The 20,739-nt window shown below is 37.1% G+C and overlaps 1 protein-coding gene across 2 annotated transcripts in view; it reads left to right on the forward strand.

Moving 5' to 3' along the window:
* The window catches only part of klhl29 (kelch-like family member 29), a 379,680-nt gene that overhangs the window by 123,917 nt on the left and 235,024 nt on the right, over positions 1 to 20,739 (forward strand). For both annotated transcript variants that reach the window (XM_087813067.1, XM_087813068.1), the window contains exon 3: positions 2,006 to 2,311. In XM_087813067.1, the coding sequence (XP_087669193.1) occupies positions 2,045 to 2,311 (267 nt within the window). In that variant the 5' untranslated portion in view covers positions 2,006 to 2,044. The remainder of the gene's footprint in view (positions 1 to 2,005; positions 2,312 to 20,739) is intronic.

Raw genomic sequence — 20,739 nt, forward strand, 5'->3', positions numbered from 1 at the left:
TTTTACTTTCCTGTTTTTGTGTGCAGAATGTGCCTGGGGAAGGTTTGGTTTTTGGGACACATTTATTATGGCCTGGATTCACCGACAATTCTACTGGTCATGCAGTCAGAGATTACACTGTTTTACAGATTTATTTTAGTTTCCCCATGCGTATTTTGTTTTCCCTTTTTTTTTTTAAACAAATACTGAAGTCCAAAATGAACTAACCTGGTTGCTAGAAAACATTACTAGTACTCATTCGGGCCATGTGGTGAAGGCACATGCCATTTTATCTCACTTCAAGAAGAGATTGTACTAATGAGAGCAACTGTACGCTCAATAGTTTTTTAAGAGCCGAACGGCTAATAAGCCCCCCAAAAAAGTCGGTCATTAAAACCTCATTAAACTTGCTAAAAATCAACCAAAAGTTTTGCCTTGTGGGAAAAATCAGCTTAGCTAACAGAAGGCAATAGTCACAATGAAAGAATAGGAAATATTTAATTTCAACTAGGAGAAAAAAAAATGGAGAAAACATACACAACGATGTATCATGTTGGCTTTTTTTCATGTCTGTATTTTCCTTTTTTTATTTATTGTTGGACAATCATAATGTGTAAGTTGAGGTTATGTTACCTTAATATTAACATCAAGTTGGATATTTAAAAAGGACCAATATATTTATTTTTTCAATACAGTAGTCATTGATTATTCCTTAATATAGAAATTAATGGATACAATTACTGATACTACAACTACTAATACTCACCATTTGCACAGTCTTGAAAAAAATACTCAATGCTAATTATGATAGCAATGTTAGCGTGCAAGCGGTACAGCTTGGTTTTAGCAATCTTAGGGGAAAGTACAACACTTTAAATAAATGTATTTACCTAATGAAAGACTCGAAAGGTTACAAAATTGGAATTCAAGATCAATCCAAGCTAGTTAGTCAAATACATTTTTATTCCAGTCTGTCACGAACGAATAAACTATGTAAACAAAATAGGGAGAAACAATTGTAAGGGAAAAAACACACCTTTAGAGAAACAAAAACATTGAGTTGATGGTGTTATAACAAAGTAGTTATCAGTAGAACTTAAAAAAAGCATCTTTCACATCAAATACTAATTCAACGAGACACACATTCCGTCAATCCTGTTTGTTCACACACTCGAACAAGTTCATATTTTAAGTCTCGTCTGCACGTCAGGAAAAGTTGTTCCAGACCCGAGTGTGCAGAATAAAGACTTATCATCCGCTGTCACTCTCTTTCTGTCCAGACCAGGGGATTTTGCATGAGGGGGCTCGTGGCACCTGGTTATTTATTTCATCTGTTATCAAGGGCTCGGGAAACACACCTCGCCTTCGGTGAGCAGTAGAATTCCGCTCCGAAAACCCCATCTGTGACAGATTTTACTGCTTAGATCCTGCGAGGCTGTGAGTTATGAGACGATATAGAGGTTTGCGCTTGTGCTACACGATGCTCCGTGTCGAGCTGATTCTGTTCTCTTGGCCTGTCCGAGGCCACTGTGCTAGAGATGGGAGGACATTCGAATACACTTGAAAGGTGTTTTTTTTAGTTTAGAGGTCATTTTTTTTGCCTATGTAGGTAACTATGAGCTTCAGCAGCATGTGCCTGATTTTAACTGGTCATGTTTTGATTTTGACGGCGTCCAATTTTTGAATTTCGTAGGGTCGTGTCTGACGTCCATCATGACATAATGTACCTTACGGGCTATTTGTTTGTCTTTCGTGACCTTCTACGACAAGTCTGATGAACAAGCCTTTCAATCAGAATTGGCCTATTAAAAAAAAATACTGGGAACTACAGCACCGGACTTGGAGAGGCTTTTCAAAGTAAAATATGTCACGGTAAATCATAAGATCGTGAAGAACAAAAAATTGGGGATTCTGCTGCTCAAGACACTGAAAGTTTCATGGTGTACCTTGTCTATACCCCATATAACATGACTGTTTTTTGGTATTTTCTTGCAAAAGTGATACTTAAAGTTCTTTTTTTCGACAGACCTGTCCCTGTTTTTCCCTCTGAGAGGAAGAGGAAGTGATGTCACGCCACCACCATCGCTTTGAGAGGGACTACCGCGGGCCCTGGGAGCGCAGAGACATCCGTCCGTCCGGCCTCCACAATGGAGGAGCCAATCACAGCTGCGCTTCCGCGGTGGTCAATGGCAACAACCGCCCGGGGCTCCTCCCCCTCCCGGTCATCCCCTCCCTGCTGCCCACCCCGGTCACGGTAGCCGTCACCACGTCGGGCGGCGATATAGCGGTCAAACGGGGCATATGTGCGGCGGTCACGCCGACGTCGGGCAAGGTAAGGAAAATCCAGACTTTCCTCTAACTTCGCCGACCAGTCAGTCAAGTTGAGTTTTTTGTTTAGACTTTTTTTCCCTCGGCTTTAAAGGCTTTCCACTTTCTATCGCTTTCAAAGTCTCCTCCACTGGCTTTTTTTTTTTCTTCTCCCAAATGTTTCTATATACCGTCCAAAACACTGGCAGGCCTGTCTTCATGGTTCAACTATCTCAGCCCTTCAAGCCCTTCTGCTGTCTCTCCCTCTCTGCATCTTCCGCACTCCTGCCATCCTTATCCCTCACTCCAGTTCTGCTGTTCTGTCTGTTCAATGCCTCGCTCTTGCCAAACCATTTCCTTCCATCTTCATTTTCGCTGTCTGCCAAATGGCAAGGCTGTCCTGTCTTTGCCTCCTTGGTGATTTTCTTCTTTCATTATGTAAATGACCTCTGACTGCGGAGCAGATGGGTGCTGATGTCAGAAGTGTTAGTACTTCTTAGGAGATGCTAACAAACACCAAGAGTTACTTCATTCTGGTGATTTGAAGATTGATTTTGAAGCGCGTTCCTCATGCCTTGATTTTTATTTCCCGCTGAACTGCTTGTATTGAACCACTTGCTGTGATTGATATTGTTGTTGGATCAAAAACGCTTTTTCGCTCAAAGCTCCCCAATGCTGAGCCTGGTTCTGGTTAAGGTTTCTGCATTTTGACAAAGGATGTGATAACAGCAGTACCTTGGCTACCAACCTAGTGTTTTTTTTTTTAAGTTAAGAACACCTCTGTAAAACACCCTTGTTAGCTAGCTTTAGCAACGTCAATGTTTTTGTTTTGTTCTAGAATTAAAATCCTGCTGAACCCAAGTCATTTTATTCGTCTGGTTGGCTCAAAGTAGATTAATGTCCACGTCTGTTTTGACCTATAAAGATGCCAGATAAGATTAGAGGTTAAGGATTTCACCATTTATACACAGACTTTGAATAAGATGGAAACTGTTGTTGAAGGACTTTGATGAAGGAACACAAACACACACATTTAGGAAAGAAAGAATCTCCAAGAATAAAAATAAAAATCAAAATAAATCTTACAGTTTGTACGAGTATGAGTCCGTACAGACAACATATTTTGGCCCCTTTTGTTATTTATTTTGACACCCCTGGTGTAGAAGAGCATTGCCGATCCACAATGTTTATAATTACCACAAGTTTTTTTGATTTACGAATCACAACATGAATGGCCTTTTGGTTTTGATGTCACCACTGATGTTTTCTGGTTGTCAGATTGTGCTCATATTTGTGTTTAAAAAACTAATCCGAGATGAAGGAACTTCTAAAATAATTGGAAGATTTAATTAAATAGCAGGAACACGGCAAGGTTTTAAATTCATTATGCAGGTAGAGGATGTTTTTCTTACAAATATAATGAAAGACATTTGGGGAGAAAAAAAAAGAAGAAAATAAGTAAAGAAAAATATTTCATAATATTTGTTTTTCAATATTCCATATTTATAAGTACATTTTCTTGGTGTTTCTTGGCATTCAAGGACATTTTAATAATATCTCAATGATATTTGTTTGAGTTAGTTTATATAAGACATCTATTTGAGGAAGAAAACTAGGGAATGTAAAAGAGGAAGTTCAGCTATTTTAGCATCCATTAGGTTACCCTTAGAATTTAAAATGGTTTGGGTGTTGATCATAGTGAGAACTTTCAATGATGTTTCAATATCAAACATCAAGGTTTCCTGACAATGTTTCAACATTGATTGAATGTATTTTTGCTATCTGAGATGTTTAGATGGATAGATTGGCTTTTTTATATCGAAAGAGAACTTAAAGCCACACTTAACCACATGAAAATATCCTGATACAACAGTTTATTTGCAAACTTTGGTGAAAACTAAAGAGTCTACCACCCTTGAAAACCAGGATGTGCTGTTGGTTTCTGAAGCTTCAGAACTTTTTCCTGATATTTAAAGTGATGATTCACTTAAAATCTTCAGATCTTCAATACAAAATAGATAACAATTACAAAAGTTTAAAAAAAGAAGCTCTATGGAGGTATTTTGTATGTTTTTAATGAAGATAAAGACTAGTGGGCGTTGGTCGCTACACATTTTCGTCTATAACTCTAAAAAGCAACAGACTACTCTAAAAATAATCTTAATTCTTAGTCGAAATGAAGGTGAGTAGATTAGATTAGATTAGCTTTATTAATCTCTCTGGAAATCTCCTTCGGGAAACTGGGCTTCAGTTCACAGCAGACATCATAAAAACAAGAACAAAGAGCAAAACAAAGTACGAGTATGAAGAACAGAGGCCAAAAGGAAATAACGCAAAGAAAAGGATACGAACATTAACATGGAATATAATACATCGTACTTGCACTTCGCTCCTGCCCCCAAATTCAGAATTAAACATCCTAATAACACTAGGAATGAATGTGTCCCTGAGTCTATAAGTGTTGCATCTGGTAAGGAGCATTCGTGCACTCCATCTGCTTCTCTGTACTCTGTTGAGTAGAAAATAAGTGAAGTTTGATATTGAGTTGAACTACAGTATCCCTTTAAGCTATGGTGGAAATGAGTTAAACCGCCATCTCCGACCGAAAAGCTGTAACTTAGTTCTGTTTTCAGTTGAACCCTAGCCAGCTAGAGAGCGCTACTGCACAAGTTGTCTATAGGAAAACGAATAAATGCTTTGTGTTATTTTATTGTATTCATTTCAAGGACTGAATATATGTTTGATATTCAACCACAAAACATTTTTTTCCTAATATCCCGACATGTATTCATTGATGTATATTCTATCATTCTCTTGTCTCCTTAGCAAAAAAATAGCCAAACAATGTGGGGCCGTAATTCATCCTGTAAGCGTCCGTCATTAGACAAACCCGGTGAATGCGCTGACCACAAATCTGCTCTGGCACCGCGTCCCCCCCCCCCCTCCACTCTCTTGGTGCAACTGAAAAATGCCTGCATTCTGACAAAGTCCCGCCAACTCCCACCACGGCCATTGTCATCATTCAATAGCTGCCAGAGCAATTAGGTGGCCTGCCTCGTCTGCGAGCGCACATTTGTTTAAAGGTACAGTGGTGCTGGGAATAGGCGAGCGGATATTATGCATCCCCAGGTGCTAGTCTCTGTTAGCTCCTCGTCCAAGGATGTACCTTCCCTGCTTTGTCCTGCTTCTGACAGTCCTTTGTTAGGTGGGCATTAGAGACCACGAATGCCTAAAATTGGAAATAGCTCGAATCCGGGCTTTGCTTTAATTACAAGCTAAAAAAGCGCAGTGGCCCCCGAGAGCCTGGCAACACCACAGGGGCCTGTATTTCTATCTTCCTCCTCGTTGTCGGCTGTTCCCACTTGTGCGCTCCCTCTCTCCCTGTCATCTTTGATCAAAGCTGTTGGGGGGGGAGGTTGGGAGGGGGGTCACAAAGAGTCTGATGGACGGATGCGTCTCCCACTCTCTCCGTGGTCTCTCTGTCTCAACTCTGTCCATGGCTCGATAAAAAGCTGACGGGTTGTCTGATCTCTACTTTTTAGACTCTCTGTTCATAAACACAGCGGTCCAAAAAAAAAAGCATGTAGTCAGTCACAGCGAGAACTAAGTTGAAGGACATTTTAAATCTTTTATTAGTATTTCTATGATAGAAGTCACCACAATATTTACCTTTTTTCTTCAGACACTAACTACTAACTACTTTTAGATCCATTTCATCTTCATTTCTGTTAGTTTACACGACTTTGTTATAGCGGCGTTGCAGATGAGGGGAATACTGTTGAGCGCTAATGGCTACAGTGCAAAACACAATATCGTATGATTAAATATCTTTAATTACACGTTAATTACATGTTCCCGGGAGGTTCCTGCCATAAAAGCTCGAGGAGTGATTTATGATTTCAACTGAACGGAGCAAATGTTTTTTTTTTCTTATCAGTGGGGAAATCAAACGTTTAATGTCCCTTAATCCCTTTTAAGTTTTCATCCGTTCATGAACGATGTAGCTTAAGTATTATGCAGCACTAGCTTGTTTGGATCACCACCCAAGTGGTTACGTTAGCGAATAACTGCATGCTCTGAAGCATTTTAATACAAAATAAAAAAAACATTATGTCAATTTGCGACTGCAAATTACAAAGTAATGTTGTATATAATTTAATTTATAAATCATCATCCTGTGTTTTATGCTCTGTATAAAGTTAATTTAATGAAAAGTGGTAAACCTTTATTTTTATTTCACTTAAGCAAACAAACAGAATTTAATTTTAATGCAATTTAATGATATATTATTAATAGAAAACTAATGCATCGATTAAAATTGTTTGGACTTTGGAGCTAAATGTCCATTTTATCAAATGTTTTCATGTTTATTTGATGTAAAATTCAGATTATTTAATATAAGTCAAGGGTAAAAAAAGGTGAAATTTGAAATTTCCTGCTATAGCTTTGTGTTCCTGTGTATATAATATCAATTACTGCAGTTTAAATCCTATAAATATGACATATACTTATATATTAGTGATGTATGGCTCAAGCATAGTCTTCCTTTTTTTGTTGTAAAAATGTATTAATTTGTCCCACAAGTACTTACTTAGTTAGTAACTAACTTACACAAACTTTGACAAGGCTCCATAAAAAAGACTAGCGTTGGAGGTTAAATATTCATGCATGAGTCGTAGAACTAAAGATCTGTTTCTATCCGCTGCACATGGACTGGAGCTTTGAATCTTACCTGAAAGCAGTTCCCCCGCCGAAACGTGTATTTTTGTGCCCAGTTTAATCCTTTAATTTGCTCATTTAAGTCTGTCCTCGGTGGATGTTTGCTAGAATAAACTCTAAGGTTCGTCTTTGATTGAGCTGATGCCCCATGTATACACATTATTCTATAGATCTAAAGAGCGCCACCAAATAGCTTTTCCCTTTTATGTTTTCTGTGTTTGAACATGCGATTTAAGGGACTTTTTTTGCAGAGCGTATTTATTTTTTTAAATGCTATGCCTAACACCGCACCTCATTCTGACATGAATATTGTCAAGAATTTTGATGCTCAGAATGAAAACACTTACTTTATGACTAACACTATGTCTGACTTACTTTAAAAAATACGATTTAAACAACAATATTAGAACGTTGAAAATAGTTTAATCATTTTTCAGGAGTTAAAACAAATTCATGAAGTGTTAAAAAAGAAAAGAAAAAGAAAATTGTTAACTTATTAGAACTATTATAGAACACGAAACTGTAAAAAACCTTCTTTGTAATGCTGGGGCTACTTCTGTAGTTTTAAAAGTATATTTTAAGGTTAATGGAACAAAAACAATAAATAAATGGAAAAGCCTTCACATCAGCCACTGGGTAAAATTACAAATATGACGATAAATACAATGTACAACCATTAGGGCCATGATTTTTATGATTATGTTGGATTCACATGTCATTGTATTGTTAAAATAAATGGTTCCTTCTCAATACTGGCGTTGAAAACTGCACTCTACAATATCAAAGTTTATATTTCTATCTAAGAGCTTTAGTAGTATGAGTGTCAGTAAATCTTATCTATATCAAAGGATTTGTTTTCAAAGTTCTTACCGTTGCTTTTATTTCCCCCGAGCAGGTTAGTGTCAATCTCCCAGCATGGACTGCAACGATCGATACATCTCGTCTTGAAACAAAATCACACACCAAGTCTTGTTGTTATTGATTCGTGCCCCGGTCAGATCGTCAATGGTGGAGGGGAGACCCCATACGGTGGCGTCCAGAGAACAGTGGGTGTCATGAAAGAAAACACAAAAACTAAAAATTGTTCTTATACTTTTCTTTTTCTCTATTATTTATAAGCTTAAAAAGTACTTTAAAATCTTGACAAACTCAATTCTCAATACTATTTTTGAAAAATCCTCAGTTTTAAAGTTGGAATATCAAGAGATCAGACAATAGAAGAAGTAAAAACTAATGAATCAACGCCAGTTCGACTCGTATAGAGTTGTGGCTAAAGGTATTTTCTGAAATTCACATCCCAACCACAAAACTTCTCACGGAAAGACGGGACTTGACTCCTGGATTAAGCTTAACTTTTCCAAAGCACGTCTTACAGAACCCCCTCGCTCTCCTTATGAGCAGAACTAGGAATTATGAAACAAGACATGGGACGGAAATCATTTCTCCACAGCTTGAAATAATGCACCCTTCGGCTTATTATTACGTCATCGTGACTGAATTGAATGGAAGATATATTGACTCTGTAATTTCAAGTGACTGCGATTTAAAAATAAAAAAGTACTTTAAGATGTTAAGAACTTCCTTTGTTAACTTTTCGATTCCAGTTTAAACAGGTTTGTTTTAACTTGTTTTGCTCGAAGCCTAAACTAAAAAAATATATATATATTTATCAGATATATAAGATCAAAGTAGAATGCCAGTTTAGAAAGATGAAAATGATTGTATGCTTCCTTTATTTAGCTTTATTCCCAAATGTAAAGGTACATAAACAAAGTTTGAGCTAGTTCCATGTTTTCCTATTAGCTAATGCTAGCTATTGCTAGTTTGCTGCACCTCGGTTTTTTAATATCTCATTATTTATGAAGTAATATTGAGTCCAACTTAAACGTTATGTTTTTTAAACTTTAACTAAAATTGTGCAAATAAGTTTTACGTGGATATCAAGGTTAAAGATGCACAGCTTTGGCAAACCCAGCACTAGCTAGCTAGCTAGCAAACATAAAGCTAGCTTAAGGTTTTTTTGTTTTTTTTTAACCTTCATGTTACTGGATGAAACACACAAAATGGCTGAGAAAATTAAAAACACATTTGTTTTTTGTTTCTGTTTGTATATCAATATCATTGGCAAGCTATACCAATTATTTATTTATTTAAATATATATATATTTATCTTTTCTCACTTAATACTCACAAAATAATATACAAATGGGTATATGACGAACCAATATTACTATATATGTTGTTGTCATTATTTAAGTTATTTTTCAAGATCCATCATATATAAAAAGTAAAAAAAAAAGGGGATAACGTAACATTAAGTCCTAAAATGCAGTTGTTGTACCTAATTTATGTTGTTAATGTAATAGATGATGTTTGAAATGATTGTACTTTTAAGTTATCACACATCAAGATCATGCTTGTTACTAGTTTGTCTAAGTGGGAAGTATTTCGCTCTGAAATCCATTAACAGATTGAGGAGAGCACGATGAAGAGAAAACAAGTTTTCACACGGATGACAGGTACTATCTGTACTCCAAACACAATTCTAATTAGACTACCATTTTTCCGACACAGCTATAAAAGGAACAGTGACAGTGAGCAGCTTGTTTTTTAATCCTTTGGCCATTTTTAGCTTTTGCCAACCTAACAAATCTGATCGTTAGTCAATCTTTTTTTCTTTCGTACCACTTCCTCCCTGAAATGTACCACAACTTTACATGCAGTATAAAAATAAATAGTAAACATGCATCTGTTTCCTCTCTTACATTGTGTTTTTTCACATTAAAGTATATTGTTCAAGCTATTATTGGCCATTTAAAGCAGCGGTCCCTAACCTCCAGTCCGGGGACTGGTACTGGTCTTTTTGTTACCGGGCCGCAAACAAAGAAAAATGAACCATAAATAACATGTTCTATTGATTGTTACTGCCTGGAGAGTGTTTTAAGGTGAAAAAAACCCCACCATTTTGTCTCTTAAATAACATTAGCATGTGACTCTTGACTAGTGACAATGAATAAAACACAAACTCTAGAAACAAAACTTTTGTTTCAGAGTGTTCATTCCATATAAATAATACTTAAACACAAAGATACTCCCACATTAACATATGGTGTCTAAAAGCTCGGAGACACACATACAGAACACTATCATCAGCGTACAATCAAATATGCATAGATGCAAATACACAAGTATCTTGTTGTAACCAGGTCATGCTATTATATGTCTCCTTTTTTTTCTAACTTATCAGCTGACTGGGTTAATTTAAAAACTATGATTACATTTTTTAATTGATCCTGAAGGAACTGGCAGCCAGTGAGTTTTAAGTATTGGGGAAATGTGAGTTCTCCTACTAGAGCCGGCTCTACTAATCAGCTGAAATCCTCCACAACGTCGGCCTGTGAACATAATCCAAACATTAAACCGCTGTACAAAAAAGGTTGGTGACCCCTGATTTAAATTACCTTAAAGTATTTCCTTGCACTTGAGTTTGACATATTCAAGTAAATAACTTTTTGTAATGTCATGCAAAACACATCAGTAAGTCTGAAAAGTATCTTGAGAGTGACATATAATACTTGACGGACGTGACTTTCTTTGTGATGTTCTATTAAAAACCTTCCGTTTTGTTCTTTTCATGGAGTTTCCTTGAGTCATACGTCTCTTTGTCAGATTCTCGACGTGACTATTATGCTACTGGAAGTACGTTGAATCCACAATATGATCCACCCTCGACTCTGAAGGGCTTCAAAACTTGGCAACCCCAACGTGTTTAAATATTTGAAAGGAGTTCTTTCATTTTTTAACTTTTTGGGTTTGTTTTTTTCCTCCTTTGATTTGACTCACTCTGACGTCTACTCATAATCTGATTATTCTCCCCTCTTCCATTTAATCCACATGCCATTTCCCATGAAAGGAAAAAAACACCAACAGCATGTTTGTGGGCAAACAAATCTACCATCAGGCATCTGCAACAAGAGTTATCAAGAACCGGTGGTCCTCCGGGGGGGAGAGAGGAGCGAGGCTAAGAGATTAAGAAATGATTTCACTTAAGAGGATGTATATGGAAAAAATCTGAGTGTTAATGAGAAGCAGTGATTGTGTGTTTACCAGCAGCGATTTCCTGCACGCTCTGGTTGTTTTGCCGCCATGTGGGGAGAATTAAAGCTTTCCACGAGGAATCAACTCGGGCTAGGCCGCGGTGATTGCTAATCAAGGACGTAGGCAGACAGACAGACAGACAGACAGACGGATCAAAAAAAAAAGAAAAGAAAAAGAGAGACAGACTAAGAGCAAGCCTGAGAGAAAGACAGATGCCTCAGTCATGAGGACTGCACACTTGTCAAACTGTCAGTTGAGAGATGGAGCAAATACCAAAAAAGAACTGTCAGGTTTTTTTCTTTTTTTTTTGTCATGATGATTTGAAAATTGGGTGAGTGGAAAATTGGAGTCATAAATATGATGGGGTTCGGGGGGGGGGGGGTGGATGAATAAAAAATCACTGCACTGAGACGCCGACTTCTTTGTGTCAACAGAAATCATGAAAGGAATTTGATAAGCGACAGAGGTACGGAGAAAGTTTCACATGAGAAACTGAGATTATTCCTAGTTTTCCTGAATCAACCCTTTTTTTTTTCTTTTTTTTTTTTAAAATCTAATCACACCAAACGCTGCCCTCCGGATGTCTGCATCACCAATGCTGCCTTCCGGCGTGTTCATGCGCTACTTGACAACTAACCTTCAAAATATTTTCATCCCACATTTCCTCCTCTGCCTCTTCACCTGATGTGTTGTTCCTTCTCGACATGCCAAACGTCTGCCAACCCCGAACTGACACGTTACTCGTTCACAACCAAAACCACTTTTTTTTTTTTTTGTTGTTGTTGTTGTTGTTGCTTCTACGTCCTCACACATCCAGTACTTCCTTTTCGTGAATAAACTCTTGACATTTCCAGTTAATACATATTTGATACGGCGAGAGCGTGCGGGTGAAGGTCGGTCCATCAAACTTTTAGGATTTGGTGATGTCCTTGAGAGCGATTGACTTTATCCCGCTGCCGCTTTATCAGGCACTCTTTTTCGGATTTGCTGCTCCCTTTTTTTTTTTTTTTCTTCTTCCCTGATTTGTTTGCTTGTTTGGGTAATGAAAAAACATAATTCAAAAAGTTCTCGATGTATTCTGTACGAGTTATAACTTGTAACAACTTGTTATGATGGTATAGTGTGGCTTTAGGAATGATTTAAAAGTTTTGTCCTTCACTTGGCTTCTCTTTTCCTGGTATTCCGGCGTTCCCTTCGGACGTAGCAAAAACTGGAAGACTTTATAAAACACAATCCAATCACTTAAATAAATGAAATTAGAAGAAATTCCCCGTGGCCGAATGATAACATTTGTTAAAGTCACTCATCATGGCGATTAATTGAAGTTATAACTTTATTAGGTTCTCCCCCATCTTAAATCTCGGCGAACGAGAGGTTACGAGAGCGAAGTCCGTTTTGATGTAATAATGGCTTCACTCCTGCTCCAGCCAGCTGTAATAACGCCCTGCTTTGTTTATACAACGAGTCCCTTGGAGGTGGAGACTTCCATGATTGATAACCCTTCACGAAAAACCTTAATGTTTGACCAATCACAGCAGAGTAGGCGTGGTTATGGTAAACAAGATTTTAGCCTATGAAATCCAAGAGTTTTCAGTGGGCGGGGCTTAAGATCATTTTCATATGTAAATATTTCAATAAAAGGGAGTTTTGTACAAACAGACACATACGGATGATACAAAAGAGGTCCAACATCTTTTTAAGAGACATTTATCCATCTATCTTTTCTTTTAAATTTTACCTTGATCAATCGTCTAAAATGCCAAATTTATGATAACGATCTGAAGTTACTGGTGATGCCGGGGATTTTTATGAGATATAAATGCCCTCAAAATATTTTAAATAAAGGCCATTATATTAAGTGTTGGCTGATGGCAAAAGGCAAGAAATGAGAATTGAATTTATCACTTAAAGGGCGACTAATGTGTTCATTTAAGCGTCTCTTAAATTGATATTGGACCTCTGTTGTACCTCTTCCGAAGATGAATAGCGTTTACCATAACCACACCCACTCTGCTGTGATTGGTCAAACATCAAGGATTGTCACCGTGCGTTATCACTCCAGGAAGTCTCCACCTACAGGGAACTTATTGTATAATCAAAGTGGGTGTGATTACAGCTGGCCTCGAAGAGGAGTGAAGCCATTATTATGTTGTGATGGACTCCGCTCTCTTAACCTCTTGGTTGCCGAGAATTCAGAACTTTATAAAGTAACAGCTTCAAAACATGGTCATGATGAGAGACTTCTGAGTGAGTCCAGCGAGTTGGCTTTTCACATCAGTTGCCCTTTAAGAGATCAGATGGAAGGAAACTGTAGCGATTGCCTGAAAGAACGCATCAAAGCATGTTTGTAGCTTAGAAGTTATGCCTTTTTTTTATCAGTTTGAGAAAGAACAGATGACAGATGGTCCTTTTTTTTTCGGTCCTGAAAGGATTTAATTTTTAAAGTATTGGCATGACATTGGTTATGTGATCTGTGCAGTATTCTTTATAGCATGTACTGGTCTAGCAGGATTACAAAGTTTAGAGTAAAAGGGTTTGTTGTTGCTCTGTCTTTTGTATCCATCTGGGTGAATGACAAAAGTATTTAGCACAGTAACAGTGTGGCTCCGCACTGACTACCGACGGGGCCAATGTAATAATCTTAAATTGGATTGGAACCTCCGATTTGTGAAACAAGATCCTCCAGTCTCTTTGTGTCACAATGTCTGTGGAATATGAGTTTACCATATTGAGGGTGCTTAGGAGGACGGTGACACCCAATACCAGACATCTGTTAGAACAGTAGCCTCACAGAGATGCTGGTTCTCTTGGCTGACTGGACGCAGTAACTCATACTCCAGTATTTCCCGAGAGGGTCTGTCTTTGGTGTTTGCCTGCCTCGAGCACAAAAAAAAAAGGTTGATAATTGTCAATATATTCTTTCCCCCCATCTTTATCCGTCTCCTCGCTTCCGTTACATTTTTCCTTCTCTGACCGAGTCTCCTTCATCGCCTCCGCTTCAGCCTTTTTCAAACAACTTGGTCTTTATTAAAGGACGGATCCTCATTTCTGCATCGGTGTGGCCTCCCTCAGAGTACGCTTGTGTGAAATTGGATTGCTGATCCGTTGGCGCGGAGTCGCAGAGATGTAATATGGGATAGCAGCCACGGCATGTTCTGATGCTTGAGACAGCTGTTACAGGACACCGAGGGGATCACAGATGACGTTCCAGTCGTCGTCGCTCCGAGACCCAAAGTGCTCTCAGTGAGGCTTGTGACAACATAAAGGAAAACAGATGCGAAGATCGACAGGCGGTGAATCCATCGGTGTACCGGGAACTCTGTATTTTTTCTGGAAGAGGATTGAGAAAATCCTGTTGTCAGATGCCGTTAATAATTCCAAGAGGAAATCAGTATCTTTACAGATATTAAAATGTATTCTATCACAGGGATTCGAGTACTTTTGCAACCATTACTGCCACATTTCCATAGCTTCTCAAGGCGCTGCTCAACTTCTTGACACACTCATTGATTGTCCTGAGGCACTTTCAAAGTGAGCTAATGGCTACTCTTTTTAAAAGGGTATGTTTTAACATGAAAATACTTTATTTCTATCTCTTCTAGGTCCAGGTTTACATTCATATGTATACAGTAGTACATGCAACATATAATTCTCTACTGTAATCAAACATTTATGGAAAAAACTTTAATCAAACAATTTAAAAAATGTGTTTAATAAACAATTGTCATTTAATATATGTGTTTTATCTAATCAAAAAAGTTTCTTGTTTCTTCTTCCTCTTAATCATACTTTTCTACTTCACTGAAAAAAAGTATCTTCCTACTTGATTTTTATAACTATAGAATGTCATGTTACTTATTTCAATTTAGTTTATGTAAGTGTTAAGTTGATACTTCAGCTCATCTAATAGAAATGAAGAATAAGTATTTGGTAATATATATTGCGTAATGGGTTAGCTTTATGTTGACTGTATGAAATAGTTTCTCTCTATTACAATAAGTTACAATACTATTCACAAAGTATTTTTAAAACATTTAAAACTCTTTGACTTGTGATTCATTTTGAGTTCTTTAGTTTTAATATCCTAATTGCAACTCACATCATTTCAATTGTATAATATCTATATTTAAACAGCTTACTTTCTGTGATGTAAACTAGCTTGCTATTGTAAATACTGGCTCACCCAGTTCAATGGCAAGACTACTTTCCTATAGTCACGGTATTAAACTGTGGAGGAGTCGATCCCCTTTAAATTGATGTTTAAGTTTAATTTTGAGAATATATTCTATATCTTTGGGTCAAATAAATTGACTTGGAGAGCCCCCCAACCTTGTGTTTGCATCATACCCCCATGTTCTTTTTAAAGCATAATGTTTCTTTTAAAGAGGTATAAGTTTCTGGAAATTAAAGCAGGAATTTTGCTAAGGACTTGCAGTACCTACAGTATTTTCCCCAGTGGTGGTAATATGTATTTCTTTAAAGTTGAGCTTCTACTACTATGTACGAGTTTCTCTCATTATTTGCAAGAACATTTTGTCTCTTTTTTGACACGTAGAAAAGTCAAAATGTGGCTTAAAAATGGGCATTTATTTTTCTTTTGAGTTCTTTATTCCCTCTATTCTAAACCAAGGTCAGTCAATGGATTGTGCCACCCTGGAAGATTGCATTGAAAGTGTGGCTTATCGTTGGCTCCCCATTATTCTGGTTTTATCGCTCTGTCCGTCGTATTTCCTGATATGAACCAACAAAGAGTCGTCTCTGTAGGAAGAAGAAAGGTGTCTACTGAAGTATTATTTATAAACAATGGGAAAACCAAAATATCCAAGTTAACTAAGTTAAAAAAATATATTTTGTTAGCCAGCTCCAGAGAAACCGGCGCTCTCTCACACGAAAAACAGATCTGTGTTAAAAGAAATGCAGACAAGGACAATAACATGTTCCTTCTCTCGCTACCTTGGACATATTTCAGGTGCACTTTTAAAACACCTGCTCCACAGCTCTGGGGAATCGTGTCTCAAAGGTGGTGAATGCATTTGGACTTTGTGTTCGAGAGCAGAAACAGAGCTGCTAAAATATAAAAGATTTAGTTTCAACCCTTCTTCCTTTGAACCTTAACACGGATGGGTTTTCAAAACCACGTCCGACGCGGACGTTCTAGGATCTGATGATATGATTGTCGGGGATGGTAGCGGTATAGCGTTGCACCAGCTGCTCTTCCCTCGCTCATCATCACGGATTGGCAGTCTGCTGTCGTTTGTCCAACACAGGGTTGGAGTTCAGATCCAACAAATCTGTGGTCCTTCAGGCATCTCAGATGTGAGCTGATTACAGTCCTACGTTACTAGTGACACCAACGGTGGATGAACGTTCCTCACGCTGTCAACTCTTTCATGTGAACACTGTCTGAAAGGTTCCCGGCACATATGGGATTTTGGCACCAATATTTATATTTACACAAGACCATGTACTCATGAGCATATATTTGAATGCCAAATAAAAAAAACATTCATATAATGGCAGAGACATAAAGTCGCTTGATGCTAATGTGGTTTGTTAACGTAAAACAACCATTATTTTTTAGCTTTTCTTCAATAAAGTCATTTAAACAACAATGAGTTAACCTTGATTAAACTCCTAAAATCTTAAAAGACATTTTTTTTTCATGGTCTGTTCCCTGTATGTTTACATTCAAAACAACGGTCGTGAGTGAATACTTGTCGTGAGAAAAGGTGTCGAACTTTAAGAAAGCCTTTGTTTAAAGGCAAAGTTTATGGCAACTTGCTAAGTGAGAATAATATAGAATTTTCATTATGATATTGTATATTCAATGTATTTTAATACCAGGCACACAATAATTATATTGATACTGTCGCTGATTCTGAGGCTTGTATTATGGATCAAAACATTTGAGGGAAGTTGACTTTGACATATTACAGATATACTTGTTAAGAAAAGTACAAGTAAAAGTAGCGTTGAAGTACTCGAGATCAGATCTCAAGACCACTTTTGTAGGGACTCGGCCTCAAATGCATTTTTACTCTGTCTTGTCTTGGTCCTCGGAAAGGGCAGACTCGGGATTTCTGTCAAGGACTCGTCTAGGTCGACCGAGAAAAACCAGCTGCAGCTGCCTACCCGGTGTCACTCACAAAGATTGACCACGCCCCCTGGTGATTCAACTCCTGTCATAGGCCTTTGAAATTCCGCTCATGATTGCCGCTTTAAACACTTTTTTTAACACATGAAACACTCAATAATCAGACTGATTCGTTCTGAATTTAATGGATACCGATGAGATACCGATCACCTGATCAACACGATTAAAATTACTTAGTAAATCGTTTATGTTGATATGACCTTAACTAAACTCATTTATTGGTGTATTATTCAATGCGCTGGAGTCCACAGGTGCATGAGTCCACTCACACACTCACACGGAAAAGAGCGTTCTCTTTAACCTATATTATGAACCAAAGCACTATTGATTGATTTGATGCAGATTCCGATAAAGACGACATAAACACTGCTCTATCCTCAGGCAGTAAGAAGTCACTGTAATTTATTGGCAAAGTTAGGTCATAAAACACAGTTATTTAAGAAGGCAGTGATAGAAAATGATAGAAAAGAGCGTCAGACACACCGTAGTGCTGGGAATCTGACTTTGTTTTTTTTCTCTGGCACCAACCGGAATGCTTTGGTAGAATTGAAGCATGATTCGTCTTTTGGTGCAAAGTTTCCAGTACTGAGACATATTTAAAAGTTATTTTTCTTACTTTAAACTTTACTTAAAATTTACAGCTACTGAAATATTAAGCTGACGATTGGTACTATTCGTAATGTACATTTATTTTAGTTAGAATTGAACTTGAAAAATGTATCTTTCTGAATGAAAAGCATCCGTATCAGTACCAGTAATGAACATTTTTGATCAATACTCAGTCCAAGTCTTGTGCTCAAAAGTTTAAACTAGACTTGATTGTTGTTCTGATATACTGTATAGTTATGGATATACTATTGCACCTAATAATGACACTTTTGAGGCTTATTAAAGTATTTTTTTCAGTTTTGTCACATGGCAGAACAAAATAACTTTCTCTACAATATTAACTGCGGAATTGGATGTAACTCAATTCTATTCAAGCAATACCTGTATTTGTTATGTATCCTATTGTCTGTGATTCCAAATGTTGTTTAAATTATTTCTTAATTCAACAAACCCCTAACTCAAGGTGTCCTTCTACATTTTACACGGGTTTAGGGGGGTAAAAATCCCCGCCCACCCCGAGTTGTGTGTCTTTCCTTTATATCGTCCACATCCTTTTGTCTCCCCTGTTTCACAGCGGCGGAATAAAAAGCGGTGGCATTTAAAAAGGTCCACGCGGACAGAGGTTGACATTCAAAGTGCTGCCACCTTAAGGTTAACTCCGTATGAAAGGTGACGGCGAATGCTGCCTTTTAAACCATCTCTTTTTCTCATGTGAGATATCAGATAACAGCGTGGAGGAAGATGGAAAGGCATTTTGGACGCGCGGGGAAAACAATATAATCTCAGGCCCGGCAAGTCTAGCACTTTTGCCGAGCGTCGTCTCGCACCTGGAGTAATAAAAAAAAGGTGGCCACGGTCGCTATCAGGAATAAAAAAAAACAAAAGACTTTTGATCGCCTACAACAACTTTACTAAGACAAAAGATCTATAACTGAAAGCTGTGACATCAAAATAGCTTTAACTCGTTCTTTTTTCAACCTATAACGTCTATACTTAAACAGAGCCTGCGACCCATGCTAGCTGGTTATTGCAAAACCTTTCTCTTCGTCTAATTTTCGACTTTTGGTCCTTATTAAAACCATGTCTAATTGAATTTTGAGAATATATTTAATAATTTAGGGCCTAATAAATTCACATACATATTCACCTTAAAACAATAATGTTGACCTTAAAAACAGGAGAAGTTTCTATGGATTAATGCATGAATTTTGCCTCCGAGGATAAACTAAAATTGTATAAAAGATACACCATGACCGTTTAAAGTCATCTCAACCCTTTTAGGCGCCTATTTTAGTGTAAAGTACAGTCATACTTATCTAGCCATTACTCAAACATTTTTCTTTGAGGACAGATCTATATTTAAATACATTTATTCCAATCCCATTGCAAAGTGCACAAATTATCTCTCTTTATTTGAGAATAAAAAGTGGCTTTTTCAAGACTTACTGTAATTTCCTGGATCACCGTCCAGCCCGGTTGATTTACCGTCTTTCGTTCGGATTCATTTGACCCGTTTTTTAGCTTTGGACTTTCTCTAGCTTTTAAACAGTTGCACTAAAGATTTACGTCAAAGGTTAAGAGAAAGTTCTGGAAACAAAATCAGTAACAATTGACTGATCTCACTTTAAAGAATCCTGGTAAACACCAAAGGAGGACGGATCAGGCAGGTGAGAATTACCTGAGTCGAAAAATCCTGGCAGATTTCCATGGGAGTGTATTTGTTGAAAAATAGGTTCTTCGCGTTAAGAATTTTACCTACTTATCTTATAAATGTATTATACCGTACATTTAACAATTCATATATGTTTGACATTAATATGAATCTTCTGTTATTCTAAGTTTGTTAAGGATTAATAGTTGGATTACTTATGTTTTTCAATTTCCATATTGATATGTGTTTCCACAGTGATTTTCCCAAAAAATGTTTTTTTAATTTATTCTTATTTTGCATTTAATTCCATTCAAAAAAGAAAATAAATAAACCAATAATACCACACACATGTGAAAGCAGCATCCTTGTGTTTGTGGTTGAATCTCAAAAGGTGGTTGATTTAAAATATTTTACTGAATGTTATTCAAATATATTGTTTCTAATTAAGCAAAACAAACAAGCAAAATGATTAATTGTAATGTTTGTGTAAAAAGAAAACAAATATATGTGGTTAAAAGATTTTTTATAATTATGAGCATTTTTTTTAACTTCAAAATTGTTACGTTAAAAATAAATCATGTGTATCTTAAATAGGATTCTGTCATTTCATCTATTGTTTTTATGCAGTAAAAGTAGGTTTTTTTATACGTTTGGCTTTAACTTATTGGAGCTAAAATCAAAAAATAATAATAACAAGAACAAGAACACAAAGAGGAACAAGAGGAACAAGAATATTATGTTTTAATTTCAAACCTGACTAGACACGTTTGAGTATGTTTTCCTTGTCTTTCACCAGGCCATGTCTTTGCATATTCAATCTTGCATAATTTTATTTCAAAAGAAAAAAGGGTTCTCCACATGATTAAGTCAATTTTGTAAGTACCCCTTCTTTATTATCACATTGAGCTTGAGAGCAAACACCTAGTGTCCTTCAGTGAAGGCACATTAATATTTCAACAAGCAGCAGCGTGTGCTGGTAACCCACTGTGGAAGTCTCTTGATGGAACATCGTTGGGAGGATGAAAATTTGAGTAATTTCATCATCATGCAATTACGTCTAAAATCGGCTCTCGGCGTCGCCGAACCAGAGTAGCTCACCGCTGTGCCCAGTTTTTGACTTCTGTCCCTGGTTTCATTTTTTAACCCTCATTTGTCGTAACCCAATGAAATACGACGATTAAACTCCTTGTTTAATATTTTCTATTCGATTCCTTATTTTTAA

Source organism: Callionymus lyra, chromosome 17, assembly GCF_982586985.1.
Source record: "Callionymus lyra chromosome 17, fCalLyr1.hap1.1, whole genome shotgun sequence".
NCBI lineage: Eukaryota > Metazoa > Chordata > Actinopteri > Syngnathiformes > Callionymidae > Callionymus > Callionymus lyra.